General features: G+C 44.3%; 1 protein-coding gene across 1 annotated transcript in view; it reads right to left on the reverse strand.

Moving 5' to 3' along the window:
- The window catches only part of LOC120041940 (protein sidekick-2-like), a 138918-nt gene that overhangs the window by 102123 nt on the left and 14896 nt on the right, over positions 1-21899 (reverse strand). Inside the window, exons 2-3 of the mRNA XM_038986813.1 lie at positions 14288-14394; positions 13526-13673 (exon numbers count right to left, since the gene is read on the reverse strand). Coding sequence (XP_038842741.1) covers positions 13526-13673; positions 14288-14394 — 255 coding nt within the window. The remainder of the gene's footprint in view (positions 1-13525; positions 13674-14287; positions 14395-21899) is intronic.

The raw sequence follows: 21899 nt of genomic DNA on the forward strand, positions 1-21899 counted from the left end.
CACACACACACACACACACACACACACACACACACACACACACACACACACACACACACACACACACACACACACACACACACACACACACACAAAGGATGATTGTTTATGAAATCTGCTGTGGGATTATTATGACAGTCTATATTACCCTCAGGACAAAGGTTTGAATGATGTGTGATCCACATTACTCCTGTAGGAGATACTAGTGGGTAGAGGACATTCCTGTCGGAGATACTAGTGGGTAGATGACATTCCTGTAGGAGATACTAGTGGGTAGAGGACATTCCTGTAGGAGATACTAGTGAGTAGAGGACATTCCTGTAGGAGATACTAGTGGGTAGAGGACATTCCTGTAGGAGATACTAGTGGGTAGAGGACATTCCTGTAGGAGATACTAGTGGGTAGAGGACATTCCTGTAGGAGATACTAGTGGGTAGAGGACATTCCTGTAGGAGATACTAGTGGGTAGAGGACATTCCTGTAGGAGATACTAGTGGATGGAGGACATTCCTGTAGGAGATACTAGTGGGTAGAGGCCATTCCTGTAGGAGACACTAGTGGGTAGAGGACATTCCTGTAGGAGACACTAGTGGGTAGAGGACATTCCTGTAGGAGATACTAGTGGGTAGAGGCCATTCCTGTAGCCATAAACACTGATAGACTACAGCAGAAAATCACACGTCTGCTAAGGCTAGCACACACACACACACACACACACACACACACAGAGAAAAACAGTCTGGTAGCTCAAGAAGGCCTGGGACATGAATACAGCTGGTGCAGTGTAGCTGTGTGTGTGTTTGTGTATTTGTGTCAGTGTGCACACAGACACACCAAATGCACGCCAATGCAGGCACACACACACACACACACACACACACACACACACACACACACACACACACACACACACACACACACACACACACACACACACACACACACACACACACACACACACACACACTGTGTGTTTCTGTCAGCCGAGCCCTGATCAGGGCATATTAAACAGACTCCTGGACAATTAGGACCAGGGCTGTCGCCATGTCAACACAGCCAGCCAGTCTGCCCAGCCGCAGCATGCCCCGGCATATTAATGCTCCGACCGACCGGAGAGAGACCGGAGGACAGAACCAACACACAGTAAGACCCAAACCCTGGTCTGGGCTGTATGTCAGGACATGACACTGTTAGAAACTAGCATTGACTGGCTATAGAACTGACACCTACAGGAAGAGCCTAACCCTGGTCTGGGCTGTATGTCAGGACATGACACTGTTAGAAACTAGCATTGACTGGCTATAGAACTGACACCTACAGGAAGAGCCTAACCCTGGTCTGGGCTGTATGTCAGGACATGACACTGTTAGAAACTAGCATTGACTGGCTATAGAACTGACACCTATAGGAAGAGCTTAATCCTGGTCTGGGCTGTATGTCAGGACATGACACTGTTAGAAACTAGCATTGACTGGCTATAGAACTGACACCTACAGGAAGAGCCTATCCCTGGTCTGGGCTGTATGTCAGGACATGACACTGTTAGAAACTAGCATTGACTGGCTATAGAACTGACACCTACAGTAAGAGCCTAACCCTGGTCTGGTCTGTATGTCAGGACATGACACTGTTAGAAACTAGCATTGACTGGCTATAGAACTGACACATACAGTAAGAGCCTAACCCTGGTCTGGTCTGTATGTCAGGACATGACACTGTTTGAAACTAGCATTGACTGGCTATAGAACTGACACCTACAGTAAGAGCCTAACCCTGGTCTGGGCTGTATGTCAGGACATGACACTGTTAGAAACTAGCATTGACTGGCTATAGAACTGACACCTATAGGAAGAGCTTAATCCTGGTCTGGGCTGTATGTCAGGACATGACACTGTTAGAAACTAGCATTGACTGGCTATAGAACTGACACCTACAGGAAGAGCCTATCCTTGGTCTGGGCTGTATGTCAGGACATGCCACTGTTAGAAACTAGCATTGACTGGCTATAGAACTGACACCTACAGGAAGAGCCTAACCCTGGTCTGGGCTGTATGTCAGGACATGACACTGTTAGAAACTAGCATTGACTGGCTATAGAACTGACACCTACGGGAAGAGCCTAACCCTGGTCTGGGCTGTATGTCAGGACATGACACTGTTAGAAACTAGCATTGACTGGCTATAGAACTGACACCTACAGGAAGAACCAAACCCCCTGGCTATCAGTGTCTCTCACTGTCTTAAAATAGTTTTACTAACAGTCTACAACCAGCCCTGGCTGCACACACTGATCTATATACAGGATACTGAGTTGGAATAGTAGCTAACAGGCTCCGGTCTTAAACTAGCAGTAGGAACTGTCTACTACAGCCCTGGCTGCACACACTGATAACTACAGGAGGAGACTGTGGAGTTGTATTTAATACCATTACTGTCTACTACAGCCCTGGCTGTATACACTGATAACTACAGGAGGAGACTGTGGACTTGTATTTAATACCATTACTGTCTACTACACCCCTGGCTGTATACACTGATAACTACAGGAGGAGACTGTGGACTTGTATTTAATACCATTACTGTCTACTACAGCCCTGGCTGTATACACTGATAACTACAGGGGGACACTGTGGAGTTGTATTTAATACCATTACTGTCTACTACAGCCCTGGCTGTATCCACTGATAACTACAGGAGGAGACTGTGTTGTATTTAATACCATTACTGTCTACTACAGCCCTGGCTGTATACACTGATAACTACAGGGGGACACTGTGGAGTTGTATTTAATACCATTACTGTCTACTACAGCCCTGGCTGTATCCACTGATAACTACAGGAGGACACTGTGGACTTGTATTTAATACCATTACTGTCTACTACAGCCCTGGCTGTATACACTGATAACTACAGGAGGAGACTGTGTTTTATTTAATACCATTACTGTCTACTACAGCCCTGGCTGTATACACTGATAACTACAGGAGGACACTGTGGACTTGTATTTAATAACATTACTGTCTACTACACCCCTGGCTGTATACACTGATAACTACAGGAGGACACTGTGTTGTATTTAATACCATTACTGTCTACTACAGCCCTGGCTGTATACACTGATAACTACAGGAGGAGACTGTGTTGTATTTAATACCATTACTGTCTACTACAGCCCTGGCTGTATACACTGATAACTACAGGAGGACACTGTGGACTTGTATTTAATACCATTACTGTCTACTACAGCCCTGGCTGTATACACTGGTAACTACAGGAGGACACTGTGTTGTATTTAATAACATTACTGTCTACTACAGCCCTGGCTGTATACACTGGTAACTACAGGAGGACACTGTGGACTTGTATTTAATACCATTACTGTCTACTACAGCCCTGGCTGTATCCACTGATAACTACAGGAGGAGACTGTGTTGTATTTAATACCATTACTGTCTACTACAGCCCTGGCTGTATACACTGATAACTACAGGAGGAGACTGTGTTGTATTTAATACCATTACTGTCTACTACAGCCCTGGCTGTATACACTGATAACTACAGGAGGAGACTGTGTTGTATTTAATACCATTACTGTCTACTACAGCCCTGGCTGTATACACTGATAACTACAGGAGGAGACTGTGTTGTATTTAATAACATTACTGTCTACTACAGCCCTGGCTGTATACACTGGTAACTACAGGAGGACACTGTGGACTTGTATTTAATACCATTACTGTCTACTACAGCCCTGGCTGTATCCACTGATAACTACAGGAGGAGACTGTGTTGTATTTAATACCATTACTGTCTACTACAGCCCTGGCTGTATACACTGGTAACTACAGGAGGACACTGTGTTGTATTTAATACCATTACTGTCTACTACAGCCCTGGCTGTATCCACTGATAACTACAGGAGGACACTGTGTTGTATTTAATAACATTACTGTCTACTACAGCCCTGGCTGTATACACTGATAACTACAGGAGGAGACTGTGTTGTATTTAATACCATTACTGTCTACTACAGCCCTGGCTGTATACACTGATAACTACAGGAGGACACTGTGGACTTGTATTTAATACCATTACTGTCTACTACAGCCCTGGCTGTATACACTGATAACTACAGGAGGACACTGTGGAGTTGTGTGTGTGTGTGTGTGTGTCTCGATGTGTGTGATTTGTTTGTGTGTATATACTGTATATACATCACAAATACCCACTAACAATCAGTGTGTGTTTGTGTGTATCACAAATACCAACTAACAATCAGTATGTGTGTGTGTGTGTGTGTGTGTGTGTGTGTGTGTGTGTGTGTGTGTGTGTGTGTGTGTGTGTGTGTGTGTGTGTGTGTGTGTGTGTGTGTGTGTGTGTGTGTGTGTGTGTGTGTATCACAAATACCAACTAACAATCAGTATGTGTGTGTGTGTGTGTGTGTGTGTGTGTGTGTGTGTGTGTGTGTGTGTGTGTGTGTGTGTGTGTGTGTATCACAAATACCAACTAACAATCAGTGTGTGTGTGTGTGTGTGTGTGTGTGTGTGTGTGTGTGTGTGTGTGTGTGTGTGTGTGTGTGTGTGTGTGTGTGTGTGTGTGTGTGTGTGTGTGTGTGTGTGTGTGTGTGTGTGTGTGTATCAAATTAACTAACATTCCTAACTGACTCCTACAGTAAAGGCACCAAAGACCCAGCCTTTCACTGTGATAAACTAACATTACTGTCTACTACAGCCCATGTTGACTACAGTCAGCCTTTCACTGTGATAAACTAACATTACTGTCTACTACAGCCCAGGTTGACTACAGTCAGCCTTTCACTGTGATAAACTAACATTACTGTCTACTACAGCCCAAGTTGACTACAGTCAGCCTTTCACTGTGATAAACTAACATTACTGTCTACTACAGCCCAGGTTGACTACAGTCAGCCTTTCACTGTGATAAACTAACATTACTGTCTACTACAGCCCATGTTGACTACAGTCAGCCTTTCACTGTGATAAACTAACATTACTGTCTACTACAGCCCGGGTTGACTACAGTCAGCCTTTCACTGTGATAAACTAACATTACTGTCTACTACAGCCCATGTTGACTACAGTCAGCCTTTCACTGTGATAAACTAACATTACTGTCTACTACAGCCCAGGTTGACTACAGTCAGCCTTTCACTGTGATAAACTAACATTACTGTCTACTACAGCCCAGGTTGACTACAGTCAGCCTTTCACTGTGATAAACTAACATTACTGTCTACTACAGCCCATGTTGACTACAGTCAGCCTTTCACTGTGATAAACTAACACTACTGTCTACTACAGCCCATGTTGACTACAGTCAGCCTTTCACTGTGATAAACTAACATTACTGTCTACTACAGCCCATGTTGACTACAGTCAGCCTTTCACTGTGATAAACTAACACTACTGTCTACTACAGCCCAGGTTGACTGCAGTCAGCCTTTCACTGTGATAAACTAACATTACTGTCTACTACAGCCCAGGTTGACTACAGTCAGCCTTTCACTGTGATAAACTAACATTACTGTCTACTACAGCCCAGGTTGACTACAGTCAGCCTTTCACTGTGATAAACTAACATTACTGTCTACTACAGCCCAGGTTGACTACAGTCAGCCTTTCACTGTGATAAACTAACATTACTGTCTACTACAGCCCAGGTTGACTACAGTCAGCCTTTCACTGTGATAAACTAACATTACTGTCTACTACAGCCCAGGTTGACTACAGTCAGCCTTTCACTGTGATAAACTAACATTACTGTCTACTACAGCCCAGGTTGACTACAGTCTGCCTTTCACTGTGATAAACTAACATTACTGTCTACTACAGCCCAGGTTGACTGCAGTCAGCCTTTCACTGTGATAAACTAACATTACTGTCTACTACAGCCCAGGTTGACTACAGTCAGCCTTTCACTGTGATAAACTAACATTACTGTCTACTACAGCCCAGGTTGACTACAGTCAGCCTTTCACTGTGATAAACTAACATTACTGTCTACTACAGCCCAGGTTGACTACAGTCAGCCTTTCACTGTGATAAACTAACACTACTGTCTACTACAGCCCAGGTTGACTACAGTCAGCCTTTCACTGTGATAAACTAACACTACTGTCTACTACAGCCCAGGTTGACTACAGTCAGCCTTTCACTGTGATAAACTAACATTACTGTCTACTACAGCCCAGGTTGACTACAGTCAGCCTTTCACTGTGATAAACTAACATTACTGTCTACTACAGCCCAGGTTGACTACAGTCTGCCTTTCACTGTGATAAACTAACATTACTGTCTACTACAGCCCAGGTTGACTGCAGTCAGCCTTTCACTGTGATAAACTAACATTACTGTCTACTACAGCCCAGGTTGACTACTGTCAGCCTTTCACTGTGATAAACTAACATTACTGTCTACTACAGCCCGGGTTGACTACAGTCAGCCTTTCACTGTGATAAACTAACATTACTGTCTACTACAGCCCAGGTTGACTACTGTCAGCCTTTCACTGTGATAAACTAACATTACTGTCTACTACAGCCCAGGTTGACTACAGTCAGCCTTTCACTGTGATAAACTAACATTACTGTCTACTACAGCCCAGGTTGACTACAGTCAGCCTTTCACTGTGATAAACTAACATTACTGTCTACTACAGCCCAGGTTGACTACAGTCTGCCTTTCACTGTGATAAACTAACATTACTGTCTACTACAGCCCAGGTTGACTGCAGTCAGCCTTTCACTGTGATAAACTAACATTACTGTCTACTACAGCCCAGGTTGACTACAGTCAGCCTTTCACTGTGATAAACTAACATTACTGTCTACTACAGCCCAGGTTGACTACAGTCAGCCTTTCACTGTGATAAACTAACATTACTGTCTACTACAGCCCAGGTTGACTACAGTCAGCCTTTCACTGTGATAAACTAACACTACTGTCTACTACAGCCCAGGTTGACTACAGTCAGCCTTTCACTGTGATAAACTAACACTACTGTCTACTACAGCCCAGGTTGACTACAGTCAGCCTTTCACTGTGATAAACTAACATTACTGTCTACTACAGCCCAGGTTGACTACAGTCAGCCTTTCACTGTGATTAAGCTTAACATTACTGTCTACTACAGCCCAGGTTGACTGCAGTCAGCCTTTCACTGTGATAAACTAACATTACTGTCTACTACAGCCCAGGTTGACTGCAGTCAGCCTTTCACTGTGATAAACTAACATTCCTGTCTACTACAGCTATTCATTTTTTCCGACATGGGATTTTAGAAACACTTAAAATAAGGGCTGTGTTTCATGTAGGCTTACTCTGGCATGGCTTACTCTTTTGATAACCATGTTAATATTTCTCGGACAAGGTGACTTATCAATATATTTGCTTGTAATTACCCACCAAAAATGAAATGCTAATAAGCTGCTAATGAGGCTGTCATAAAGAACTACAAATACCATGATGATCTGGACCAGACTGCCGAATCGAGGCAAAGGTAAGAATCTCTTGATGAACGGTCTAATGTTAGCAAAATGTTGCAATGAATAAATTGTCTACATTTCTTTAAATAGACCATGCTGTGAACTGTCTTGTGCAAGTTTTAAATTGACATGAAACCTGTCAGCAAAGGTGTCAGCTAGAGATGACATGCAGGAGCTTGCAGGGAGTTGTAATCTTTCATGATGCCTACTTTGATGCTAATTAACGTTTTCGAACATCATCAATCACCCTGCCTTTCACTGTGATAAACTACATTACTAACTGACCCCTACAGTACAGACATCAATCACCTTGCCTTTCACTGTGATAAACTACATTACTAACTGACCCCTACAGTACAGACACCAATCACCCTGCCTTTCACTGCCATAAACTACATTCTAACTGACCCCTACAGTACAGACACCAATCACCCTGCCTTTCACTGTCATAAACTACATTACTAACTGACCCCTACAGTACAGACACCAATCACCCTGCCTTTCACTGTCAAACTACATTACTAACTGACCCCTACAGTACAGACACCAATCACCCTGCCTTTCACTGTCATAAACTACATTACTAACTGACTCCTACAGTACAGACACCAATCACCCTGCCTTTCACTGTCATAAACTACATTACTAACTGACCCCTACAGAACAGACACCAATCATCCTGCCTTTCACTGTCATAAACTACATTACTAACTGACCCCTACAGTACAGACACCAATCACCCTGCCTTTCACTGTCATAAACTAACATTACTAACTGACTCCTACAGTACAGACACCAATCACCCTGCCTTTCACTGTCATAAACTACATTACTAACTGACCCCTACAGTACAGACACCAATCACCCTGCCTTTCACTGTCATAAACTACATTACTAACTGACTCCTACAGTACAGACACCAATCACCCTGCCTTTCACTGTCATAACTACATTACTAACTGACCCCTACAGTACAGACACCAATCACCCTGCCTTTCACTGTCATAAACTACATTACTAACTGACCCCTACAGTACAGACACCAATCACCCTGCCTTTCACTGTCATAAACTACATTACTAACTGACCCCTACAGTACAGACACCAATCACCCTGCCTTTCACTGTCATAAACTACATTACTAACTGACTCCTACAGTACAGACACCAATCACCCTGCCTTTCACTGTCATAAACTACATTACTAACTGACCCCTACAGTACAGACACCAATCACCCTGCCTTTCACTGTCATAAACTACATTACTAACTGACCCCTACAGTACAGACACCAATCACCCTGCCTTTCACTGTCATAAACTAACATTACTAACTGACTCCTACAGTACAGACACCAATCACCCTGCCTTTCACTGTCATAAACTACATTACTAACTGACCCTTACAGTACAGACACCAATCATCCTGCCTTTCACTGTCATAAACTACATTACTAACTGACTCCTACAGTACAGACACCAATCACCCTGCCTTTCACTGTCAAACTACATTACTAACTGACCCCTACAGTACAGACACCAATCACCCTGCCTTTCACTGTCATAAACTACATTACTAACTGACCCCTACAGTACAGACACCATCACCCTGCCTTTCACTGTCATAAACTACATTACTAACTGACTCCTACAGTACAGACACCAATCACCCTGCCTTTCACTGTCAAAACTACATTACTAACTGACCCTACAGTACAGACACCAATCACCCGACTTTCACTGTCATAAACTACATTACTAACTGACCCCTACAGTACAGACACCAATCACCCTGCCTTTCACTGTCATAAACTACATTACTAACTGACTCCTACAGTACAGACACCAATCACCCTGCCTTTCACTGTCATAAACTACATTATAACTGACCCCTACAGTACAGACACCATCACCCTGCCTTTCACTGTCATAAACTACATTACTAACTGACCCCTACAGTACAGACACCAATCACCCTGCCTTTCACTGTCATAAACTACATTACTAACTGACCCCTACAGTACAGACACCAATCACCCTGCCTTTCACTGTCATAAACTACATTACTAACTGACTCCTACAGTACAGACACCAATCACCCTGCCTTTCACTGTCATACACTGCATTACTAACTCATTTACACCTTTACACTGATGGCTGCAGGAGGTACTGTTGTTACCTAACAGGCTCTAGCCTGAATACAGGAGGTACTGTTGTTACCTAACGGGCTCTAGCATGAATACAGGAGGTACTGTTGTTACCTAACAGGCTCTAGCATCAATACAGGAGGTACTGTTGTTACCTAACGGGCTCTAGCATGAATACAGGAGGTACTGTTGTTACCTAACAGGCTCTAGCATGAATACAGGAGGCTGTGTTGTTGCCTAACAGGCTCTAGCATGAATACAGGAGGTACTGTTGTTACCTAACAGGCTCTAGCCTGAATACAGGAGGTACTGTTGTTACCTAACAGGCTCTAGCATGAATACAGGAGGTACTGTTGTTACCTAACAGGCTCTAGCATGAACACAGGAGGTACTGTTGTTACCTAACATGCTCTAGCCTGAATACAGGAGGTACTGTTGTTACCTAACAGGCTCTAGCATGAATACAGGAGGTACTGTTGTTACCTAACAGGCTCTAGCATGAATACAGGATGTACTGTTGTTACCTAACAGGCTCTAGCATGAATACAGGAGGTACTGTTGTTACCTAACGGGCTCTAGCATGAATACAGGAGGTACTGTTGTTACCTAACGGGCTCTAGCATGAATACAGGAGGTTGTGCTGTTACCTAGACTGACATGTCTAATGAACACATCAGAGATCTATGAAGGGAAATCTATTCGTCCCGACTAAGGAGACAAACAGCCAAACACATAACAGAACGGTGAGAAGGAGAATGAACACTGAATAACCTGTACTTCCCCACTCCACTGTCCATTCCACCATCTCTTTACTCTTTATCTCTGCTGAACATGTTTCACTCCACTGTCCATTCCACCATCTCTTTACTCTTTATCTCTGCTGAACATGTTTCACTCCACTGTCCATTCCACCATCTCTTTACTCTTTATCTCTGCTGAACATGTTTCACTCCACTGTCCATTCCACCATCTCTTTACTCTTTATCTCTGCTGAACATGTTTCACTCCACTGTCCATTCCACTATCTCTTTACTCTTTATCTCTGCTGAACATGTTTCACTCCACTGTCCATTCCACCATCTCTTTACTCTTTATCTCTGCTGAACATGTTTCATTCCACTGTCCATTCCACCATCTCTTTACTCTTTATCTCTGCTGAACATGTTTCACTCCACTGTCCATTCCACCATCTCTTTACTCTTTATCTCTGCTGAACATGTTCCACTCCACTGTCCATTCCACCATCTCTTTACTCTTTATCTCTACTGAACATGTTTCACTCCACTGTCCATTCCACCATCTCTTTACTCTTTATCTCTGCTGAACATGTTTCACTCCACTGTCCATTCCACCATCTCTTTACTCTTTATCTCTGCTGAACATGTTCCACTCCACTGTCCATTCCACAATCTCTTTACTCTTTATCTCTACTGAACATGTTTCACTCCACTGTCCATTCCACCATCTCTTTACTCTTTATCTCTGCTGAACATGTTTCATTCCACTGTCCATTCCACCATCTCTTTACTCTTTATCTCTGCTGAACATGTTTCACTCCACTGTCCATTCCACCATCTCTTTACTCTTTATCTCTGCTGAACATGCTCCACTCCACTGTCCATTCCACCATCTCTTTACTCTTTATCTCTACTGAACATGTTTCACTCCACTGTCCATTCCACCATCTCTTTACTCTTTATCTCTACTGAACATGTTTCACTCCACTGTCCATTCCACCATCTCTTTACTCTTTATCTCTACTGAACATGTTTCACTCCACTGTCCATTCCACCATCTCTTTACTCTTTATCTCTGCTGAACATGTTTCACTCCACTGTCCATTCCACCATCTCTTTACTCTTTATCTCTGCTGAACATGTTTCACTCCACTGTCCATTCCACCATCTCTTTACTCTTTATCTCTGCTGAACATGTTTCACTGTCCATTCCACCATCTCTTTACTCTTTATCTCTACTGAACATGTTTCACTCCACTGTCCATTCCACCATCTCTTTACTCTTTATCTCTGCTGAACATGTTTCACTCCTGTCCATTCCACCATCTCTTTACTCTTTATCTCTACTGAACTGTTTCACTCCACTGTCCATTCCCCATCTCTTTACTCTTTATCTCTGCTGAACATGTTTCACTCCACTGTCCATTCCACCATCTCTTTACTCTTTATCTCTACTGAACATGTTTCACTCCACTGTCCATTCCACCATCTCTTTACTCTTTATCTCTACTGAACATGTTTCACTCCACTGTCCATTCCACCATCTCTTTACTCTTTATCTCTGCTGAACATGTTTCACTCCACTGTCCATTCCACCATCTCTTTACTCTTTATCTCTACTGAACATGTTTCACTCCACGCCTGGCCTGCGTCCCAAATGGCACCCTATATAGTTCCCTACTTTTGACCAGAGCCCATTGGAACGCACGCCTGGTCTCATTTAGGAGTTTCTCGACATGCTGGGTAGACGAGGTAGTGAACCCACTTCTCCCTCTGGTCGAGGACGCGTAGGGGGAATATCATTGTGTGTAAATGTCTGAAGTCTTCACGTTAGTTTGACATGCTGCTGGACCATGGAGATAAATGATAGATGATTAAACAAGAGGTGGATTGTGAGAAATCTCTCCCGTCTGTCTCTGTCTGATGCAGTCCATTACTCCCAATAAGACTGAAGTATTAAAAAAAGCAGCTACTGTCTGTCTATCTGTCCCTCCCTCCCTCCCTCCCTCCCTCCCTCCCTCCCTCCCTCCCTCCCTCCCTCCCTCCCTCCCTCCCTCCCGTCTGTCTGTCTGTCTACCCTCCCTCCCTCCCTCCCTCCCTCCCTCCCTGTTTCTCTGTCTGTATCTCTGTCTCACTGTCTCACTGTCTCACTGTGTCTGTCTGTCTGTCTATCTGTCTGTCTATTTGTCTGTGTATCTCCCTGTGTATCTCCCTGTCTGTCTGTCTATATGTCTGTCTGTCACATACACAGTTCTATACACAGTGACATACTGTCAGTCAGAGCAGGTCATAAATAGAGGGTTTTTGTCTATCAGGTCTAATTGTCGCCTCTGCTGCTTGCTGCTCTCTCTGCCTTTCAACACACACACACACACACACACACACACAGACACACACACACACACACACACACACACACACACACACACACACACACACACACACACACACACACACACACACACACACACACACACACACACACACACACACACACACACACACACACACACACACACAGCTGCTCTCTCTGCCTTTCAATCATCCCTGCCTCCCAACACACACACACACACACACACACACACACACACACACACACACACACACACACACACACACACACACACACACACACACACACACACACACACACACACACACACACACACACACACACACACACACACACACACACACACACACACACACCCTGCTGCTTGCCTCTCTGCCTGTATCCTTCAGTCATCCCTGCATGCATGCCTGCTGCAGAGTCAACACACACACACACTACCGTACAGCCTGAAGAAGAACAGCCCTGACCAGTGAGAACACTGGGTATCAGACAGCTGTATGTAGGTTCATCAGTAATTGATAAACCATGGTAGATATTGAACCTATCCTAAAGCTGCCCCACAGCAGCTCTCCAGTGGAAAGGGAAGGATATTGCTTCTGCAGTACAGTGTTCAGACACACACATAGCTCTACGTCAGACCAGGGAGGGACGAAAGGGGGTTTAAACTGGTATAGTAAACAGTACCTACACACACAACCCCCCCACCCCCCCTGCACACACAAATGACCTGCCACCCACCCTATCCCTCCCAGCCCGCTCACACAACATAACGTTAGCTGAATTTACATGCGGCTGCTGGCAGGTATCTTGCGTCCGTCCCTGAACCAGGTAATCTGTGGTCGTGGGAAGCTGTGGATGCGTGGAGCCTGGATCAGAGCAGCCTCTCCCTGGGACACAGTCTGGGAACGCTCCCCCTCCACAAAATCCCCCATATCTGGGGGAGGGGGAGAGGGGGAGGGGGAGAGGGGGAGGTAGGGCGAGGGGGGGGGGGGGGGGGGACAGAAAAGGAAAGCGGGAGAGAGTGATAGAAAGTCATCAGGAAAGAAAGTGAGAAACAAATAAGGAACCTAAAGGAAAAAATATATATATATAAAGAGAGAGATAGAGAGATACATAGAGAGCGAGAGAGAGAGGAATACAGAGAGAGAGAGAGAGAGAGGGATACAGAGAGAGAGAGATACAGAGAGATATAGAGAAAGAGAGAGAGAGAGATACATAGAGAGCGAGAGAGAGAGGGATACAGAGAGAGAGAGAGAGATACAGAGAGAGATACAGAGAGAGACAGAGAAAGACAGAGCGAGAGATACAGAGAACGAGAGAGAGATACATAGAGAGAGGGAGAGATACAGAGAGAGATACAGAGAGATACAGAGAACGAGAGAGAGATACATAGAGAGAGGGAGAGATACAGAGAGAGATACAGAGATATACAGAGAAAGAGAGAGAGAGATACATAGAGAGCGAGAGAGAGATACAGAGAGAGATACAGAGAGAGATACAGAGTGAGAGATACAGAGAGAGAGAGAGATACACTGGACAGCTACTTACAGGCGACCTGTACTTCAGTGCTGCTCTGCATGATGGCTCCTACTCTGTTTCTGACGATGCATCTGTAGAAACCAGCATGGGAGCGGTCCAGAGACGGGATAAGGTACCTAACGGATGGACACACACACACACACACACACACACACACACACACACACACACACACACACACACACACACACACACACACACACACACACACACACACACACACACACACACACACACATAAACATACACACACACAAACACATAAACACCAGGCACAGCTATTAGTCATAGTCAATACTTACTAATGTGACGGACACATAGCTTGTGCTTTGTCGTCAACGTACAGAATGTAGTGGCTAAGTAACTACTAGTAACTGAGTAAGTAACTGAGTAAGTAACTGAAGTAAGTAACTACTAGTAACTGAAGTAAGTAACTGAAGTAAGTAACTGAGTAAGTAACTACTAGTAACTGAAGTAAGTAACTGAAGTAAGTAACTGAAGTAAGTAACTGAGTAAGTAACTGAAGTAAGTAACTGAAGTAAGTAACTGAGTAAGTAACTACTAGTAACTGAAGTAAGTAACTGGAGTAAGAAACTACAAGTAACTTAAGAAAGTAACAGAAGTAAGTATCTGAGTAAGTAACTGAAGTAAGTGACTGAAGTAAGTAATAGAAGTAAGTAACTACTTGTAACTCAAGAAAGTAACAGAAGTAAGTAAGGTACCTAACGGATGGACACACACACACACACATAAACATACACACACACAAACACATAAACACCAGGCACAGCTATTAGTCATAGTCAATACTTACTAATGTGACGGACACATAGCTTGGGCTTTGTCGTCAACGTACAGAATGTAGTGGCTAAGTAACTACTAGTAACTGAGTAAGTAACTGAGTAAGTAACTGGAGTAAGTAACTGAAGTAAGTAACTACTAGTAACTGAAGTAAGTAACTGAAGAAAGTAACTGGAGTAAGTAACTAATAGTAACTGAGTAAGTAACTGAAGTAAGTAACTACTAGTAACTGAAGTAAGTAACTGAAGAAAGTAACTGGAGTAAGTAACTAATAGTAACTGAGTAAGTAACTGAAGTAAGTAACTACTAGTAACTGAAGTAAGTAACTGAAGTAAGAAACTACTAGTAACTGAAGTAAGTAATTGAAGTAAGTAACTGAAGTAAATAAGTAAATAACTGAAGTAAGTAACTACTAGTAACTTAAGTAGGTAACCACTAGTAACTGAAGTAAGTAACTACTAGCAACTGAAGTAAGTTACAGAAGTAAGTAACTGAAGTAAGTAACTACTAGTAACAGAAGTAAGTAACTGAATTAAGTAACTACTAGTAACAGAAGTAAGTACATGAAGTAAGTAACTGAAGTAAGTTACAGAAGTAAGTTACAGAAGTAAGTTACAGAAGTAAGTGGTTAGAGCGTTGGGCCAGTAACCGAAAGGTTGCTGGATCGAATCCCCGAGCTGACAAGGTAAAAATCTGTCGTTCAGCCTCTGACAAAACAACCCACTGTTCCCCGGTAGGCCGAATTTGTTCTTAAAACTGACTTGCCTAGTTAAAGGTTACATTTTTAAAAAGTAAGTAACTGGAGTAAGTCAGTGAAGTAAGTAATGAAAAGGAGGACCTTTTTACTGAAAAATATGTTTGTTTTCTATGATTGTGTTTTGCTTTTCATGTATTGATGTGACCATTGATGTGAAAATTGATGTGAATAGTGATGTGACTAGCGATGTGTTTAGTGTATATTGAGGTGCATTGATGTGAATAGTGATGTGAATAGTGTATATTGAGGTGTATTGATGTAAATAGTGATGTGTTTAGTGATGTGTTTTGTGTATATTGAGGTGTATTGATGTGAATAGTGTATATTGAGGTGCATTGATGTGAATAGTGATGTGAATAGTGATGTTTTTAGTGTATATTGAGGTGTATTGATGTAAATAGTGATGTGTTTAGTGATGTGTTTAATGATGTGTTTAATGATGTCTTTAGTGTATATTGAGGTGTATTGATGTAAATAGTGATGTGTTTAGTGATGTGTTTAATGATGTGTTTAATGATGTCTTTAGTGTATATTGAGGTGTATTGATGTAAATAGTGAAGTGAATAGTGATATGTTTAGTATATATTGAGGTGTATTGATGTGTATTGATGTGTTTAGTGATGCTTTTAGTGTATATTGAGGTGTATTGATGTGTATACAGGGATCAGCTGTGAAAGAGACCTTGGACTCAGCATGACTCCCTGTTGAAATAAAATATATAAAACTATACTAACAGCTAATGTCACTTAACAGTTGTGTGTCCTCTCCTACTGTCATCTGGCTTGCTCTCTCCTTGCCCTCTCATTCTCTCTCTCTCTCTCTCTCTCTCTCTCTCTCTCTCTCTCTCGCTCTCGCTCTCTCTCGCTCTCTCTCGCTCTCTCTCGCTCTCTCTCTCGCTCTCTCTCTCGCTCTCTCTCTCGCTCTCTCTCGCTCTCTCTCGCTCTCTCTCTCGCTCTCCATTGTACTTATGAATGACTGCAAGCTAAAAGTGCTGGGGTAAATGAACCAGACTTCTCTGCCAGTCAAAAGGGTCATCATTGAAAATGATTGAGGACTATTTTGGCGATGAGGTGGGTAGCTAATGGATATAACCTGAGCAGTGCCAGTGGTCATTCACACTTCGGGTAATTTGGCCTGAGGGCAAATTAAATAAAATCAAATTGTATTGGTCACATACACATATTTAGCAGATGGTATTGGGGGTGTAGCGAAATACTTGTGTTACTAGCTCCGACAGTGGAGCAATACCTAACAATACACAACAATACACACACATCTAAAAGTAAAATAATGGAATTAAGAAATGATAAATATTAGGACGAGCAATGTCGGAGTGGCATTGACTAAAATACAGTAGAATAGAATACAATATATACACTACCGTTCAAAAGTTTGGGGTCACTTAGAAATGTCCTTGTTTTTATAAGAAAATCACATTTTTGATCACAGTGTAGACATTGTTAATGTTGTAACTGACTATTGTAGCTGGAAACGGCTGATTTCAGATTGTCTATCTACTGCTGTCCTGTCGATGTGGATAGGGGGGTGCACCCTCTGATGTTTCCTGATATCTCTTTTGTTTTGTTGACGTTGAGTGAGAGGTTATTTTCCTGGCACCACACTCCCAGGGCCCCCTGTAGGCTGTCTCATCATCCTCCCTGTAGGCCGTCTCATCATCGTTGGTAATCAGGCCTACTACTGTTGTGTCGTCAGCAAACTTGATGATTGAGTTGGAGGTGTGCGTGGCCACGCAGTCGTGGGTGAACAGGGAGTACAGGAGGGGGCTGAGCACGCACCCTTGTGGGGCCCCAGTGTTGAGGATCAGCGAAGTGTAGATGTTGTTTCCTACCTTCACCACCTGGGGGCGGCCAGTCAAGAAGTCCAGGACCCAGTTGCACAGGGTGGGGTTCAGACCCAGGGCCTCCAGCTTAATGATGAGCTTGGAGGGCACTATGGTGTTGAATGCTGAGCTATAGTCAATGAACTTCATTCTTACATAGGTATTCCTCTTGTCCAGATGGGATAGGGCAGTGTGCAGTGCGATGGCATCGTCTGTGGACAGAGTCCAACCCTTTGACTGATAGGAGTCACTAAGCAGCCACTGTTAGACCCACGATCCCTCAGGAGGAGTGGCATCACATTAACACTGGCTACGTCCCAATTGGCACCCTATTCCCTTTATAGTGCACTACGTTTGACCAAGGCCCATAGGGAATGCCATTTGGGATGCATCCACTGTCTGTACTGTAGGTTATTCACTCCATAACTCCAGGCTCTCCAGACAGAGGGCCATTCATGTTAAATGATGTGTAGGAGTTTAATCCTCTGAGATTTAGCTGACTGGCTGGCTGGCTGGCTGGCTGGCTGGCTGGCTGGCTGGCTGGCTGGCTGGCTGTGTCCCAGTCATTTAATTGGCCTGGTTAATAAAGCTTCCCAGTGAGAAGTTTCTGTCTGTGTGTGTCGCTATGCAGTGCTATTGGAGTGGAGCAGGTTCTGTGTGTTGCTATTGGAGTGGAGCAGGTTCTGTGTGTTGCTATTGGAGTGGAGCAGGTTCTGTGTGTTGCTATTGGAGTGGAGTAGGTTCTGTGTGTTGCTATTGGGGGGTAAACATTCCGTACTTTGCGATTTGAGGGGTGCTGATTCCCTGGTTGTTATTGAAGCGGACAGCTGATTCCCTGGTTGTTACTGAAGCGGACAGCTGATTCCCTGGTTGTTATTGAAGCGGACAGCTGATTCCCTGGTTGTTATTGAAGCAGACAGCTGATTCCCTGGTTGTTACTGAAGCGGACAGCTGATTCCCTGGTTGTTATTGAAGCGGACAGCTGATTCCCTGGTTGTTATTGAAGCGGACAGCTGATTCCCTGCGTTGTTATTGAAGCAGACAGCTGATTCCCTGGTTGTTATTGAAGCGGACAGTTGATTCCCTGGTTGTTATTGAAGCGGACAGCTGATTCCCTGCGTTGTTACTGAAGCGGACAGCTGATTCCCTGGTTGTTATTGAAGCAGACAGCTGATTCCCTGGTTGTTATTGAAGCGGACAGCTGATTCCCTGCGTTGTTATTGAAGCGGACAGCTGATTCCCTGCGTTGTTATTGAAGCGGACAGCTGATTCCCTGGTTGTTATTGAAGCGGACAGCTGATTCCCTGGTTGTTATTGAAGCGGACAGCTGATTCCCTGCGTTGTTATTGAAGCGGACAGCTGATTCCCTGGTTGTTATTGAAGTGGACAGCTGATTCCCTGGTTGTTACTGAAGCGGACAGCTGATTCCCTGGTTGTTATTGAAGCGGACAGCTGATTCCCTGGTTGTTATTGAAGCGGACAGCTGATTCCCTGCGTTGTTATTGAAGTGGACAGCTGATTCCCTGGTTGTTATTGAAGTGGACAGCTGATTCCCTGCGTTGTTATTGAAGCGGACAGCTGATTCCCTGGTTGTTATTGAAGCGGACAGCTGATTCCCTGCGTTGTTATTGAAGCAGACAGCTGATTCCCTGGTTGTTATTGAAGTGGACAGCTGATTCCCTGCGTTGTTATTGAAGTGGACAGCTGATTCCCTGGTTGTTATTGAAGTGGACAGCTGATTCCCTGCGTTGTTATTGAAGCGGACAGCTGATTCCCTGGTTGTTATTGAAGCGGACAGCTGATTCCCTGGTTGTTATTGAAGTGGACAGCTGATTCCCTGCGTTGTTATTGAAGTGGACAGCTGATTCCCTGGTTGTTATTGAAGTGGACAGCTGATTCCCTGGTTGTTATTGAAGCGGACAGCTGATTCCCTGCGTTGTTATTGAAGCGGACAGCTGATTCCCTGGTTGTTATTGAAGTGGACAGCTGATTCCCTGCGTTGTTATTGAAGTGGACAGCTGATTCCCTGGTTGTTATTGAAGCGGACAGCTGATTCCCTGGTTGTTATTGAAGCAGACAGCTGATTCCCTGGTTGTTATTGAAGTGGACAGCTGATTCCCTGGTTGTTATTGAAGCGGACAGCTGATTCCCTGGTTGTTATTGAAGCGGACAGCTGATTCCCTGTGTTGTTATTGAAGCGGACAGCTGATTCCCTGGTTGTTACTGAAGCGGACAGCTGATTCCCTGGTTGTTATTGAAGCGGACAGCTGATTCCCTGGTTGTTATTGAAGTGGACAGCTGATTCCCTGGTTGTTATTGAAGCGGACAGCTGATTCCCTGGTTGTTATTGAAGCAGACAGCTGATTCCCTGCGTTGTTATTGAAGCGGACAGCTGATTCCCTGGTTGTTATTGAAGCGGACAGCTGATTCCCTGGTTGTTATTGAAGCGGACAGCTGATTCCCTGGTTGTTATTGAAGCAGACAGCTGATTCCCTGGTTGTTATTGAAGCGGACAGCTGATTCCCTGGTTGTTATTGAAGCAGACAGCTGATTCCCTGGTTGTTACTGAAGCGGACAGCTGATTCCCTGCGTTGTTATTGAAGCAGACAGCTGATTCCCTGGTTGTTATTGAAGCAGACAGCTGATTCCCTGGTTGTTACTGAAGCGGACAGCTGATTCCCTGGTTGTTATTGAAGCGGACAGCTGATTCCCTGGTTGTTACTGAAGCGGACAGCTGATTCCCTGGTTGTTATTGAAGCGGACAGCTGATTCCCTGCGTTGTTATTGAAGCGGACAGCTGATTCCCTGCGTTGTTATTGAAGCAGACAGCTGATTCCCTGGTTGTTATTGAAGCGGACAGCTGATTCCCTGGTTGTTATTGAAGCGGACAGCTGATTCCCTGCGTTGTTACTGAAGCGGACAGCTGATTCCCTGTGTTGTTATTGAAGCGGACAGCTGATTCCCTGGTTGTTACTGAAGCGGACAGCTGATTCCCTGGTTGTTATTGAAGTGGACAGCTGATTCCCTGCGTTGTTATTGAAGTGGACAGCTGATTCCCTGCGTTGTTATTGAAGTGGACAGCTGATTCCCTGGTTGTTATTGAAGCGGACAGCTGATTCCCTGCGTTGTTATTGAAGCAGACAGCTGATTCCCTGGTTGTTATTGAAGCGGACAGCTGATTCCCTGTGTTGTTATTGAAGCGGACAGCTGATTCCCTGGTTGTTATTGAAGCGGACAGCTGATTCCCTGGTTGTTATTGAAGTGGACAGCTGATTCTCTGGTTGTTATTGAAGCGGACAGCTGATTCCCTGGTTGTTATTGAAGTGGACAGCTGATTCCCTGGTTGTTATTGAAGCGGACAGCTGATTCCCTGGTTGTTATTGAAGCGGACAGCTGATTCCCTGGTTGTTATTGAAGCGGACAGCTGATTCCCTGGTTGTTATTGAAGCGGACAGCTGATTCCCTGCGTTGTTATTGAAGCAGACAGCTGATTCCCTGGTTGTTACTGAAGCGGACAGCTCATTCCCTGGTTGTTACTGAAGCGGACAGCTGATTCCCTGGTTGTTATTGAAGTGGACAGCTGATTCCCTGGTTGTTATTGAAGCGGACAGCTGATTCCCTGCGTTGTTACTGAAGCGGACAGCTGATTCCCTGGTTGTTATTGAAGCGGACAGCTGATTCCCTGGTTGTTATTGAAGCGGACAGCTGATTCCCTGCGTTGTTATTGAAGCGGACAGCTGATTCCCTGTGTTGTTATTGAAGCGGACAGCTGATTCCCTGGTTGTTATTGAAGTGGACAGCTGATTCCCTGGTTGTTATTGAAGCGGACAGCTGATTCCCTGGTTGTTATTGAAGCGGACAGCTGATTCCCTTGTTGTTATTGAAGCGGACAGCTGATTCCCTGCGTTGTTATTGAAGCGGACAGCTGATTCCCTGGTTGTTATTGAAGCGGACAGCTGATTCCCTGGTTGTTACTGAAGCGGACAGCTGATTCCCTGGTTGTTATTGAAGCGGACAGCTGATTCCCTGTGTTGTTACTGAAGCGGACAGCTGATTCCCTGGTTGTTATTGAAGCGGACAGCTGATTCCCTGGTTGTTACTGAAGCGGACAGCTGATTCCCTGGTTGTTATTGAAGCGGACAGCTGATTCCCTGGTTGTTACTGAAGCGGACAGCTGATTCCCTGGTTGTTACTGAAGCGGACAGCTGATTCCCTGGTTGTTA

The sequence above is a fragment of the Salvelinus namaycush genome, chromosome 3, assembly GCF_016432855.1.
Source record: "Salvelinus namaycush isolate Seneca chromosome 3, SaNama_1.0, whole genome shotgun sequence".
In the NCBI taxonomy this organism is placed as follows: Eukaryota; Metazoa; Chordata; class Actinopteri; order Salmoniformes; family Salmonidae; genus Salvelinus; species Salvelinus namaycush.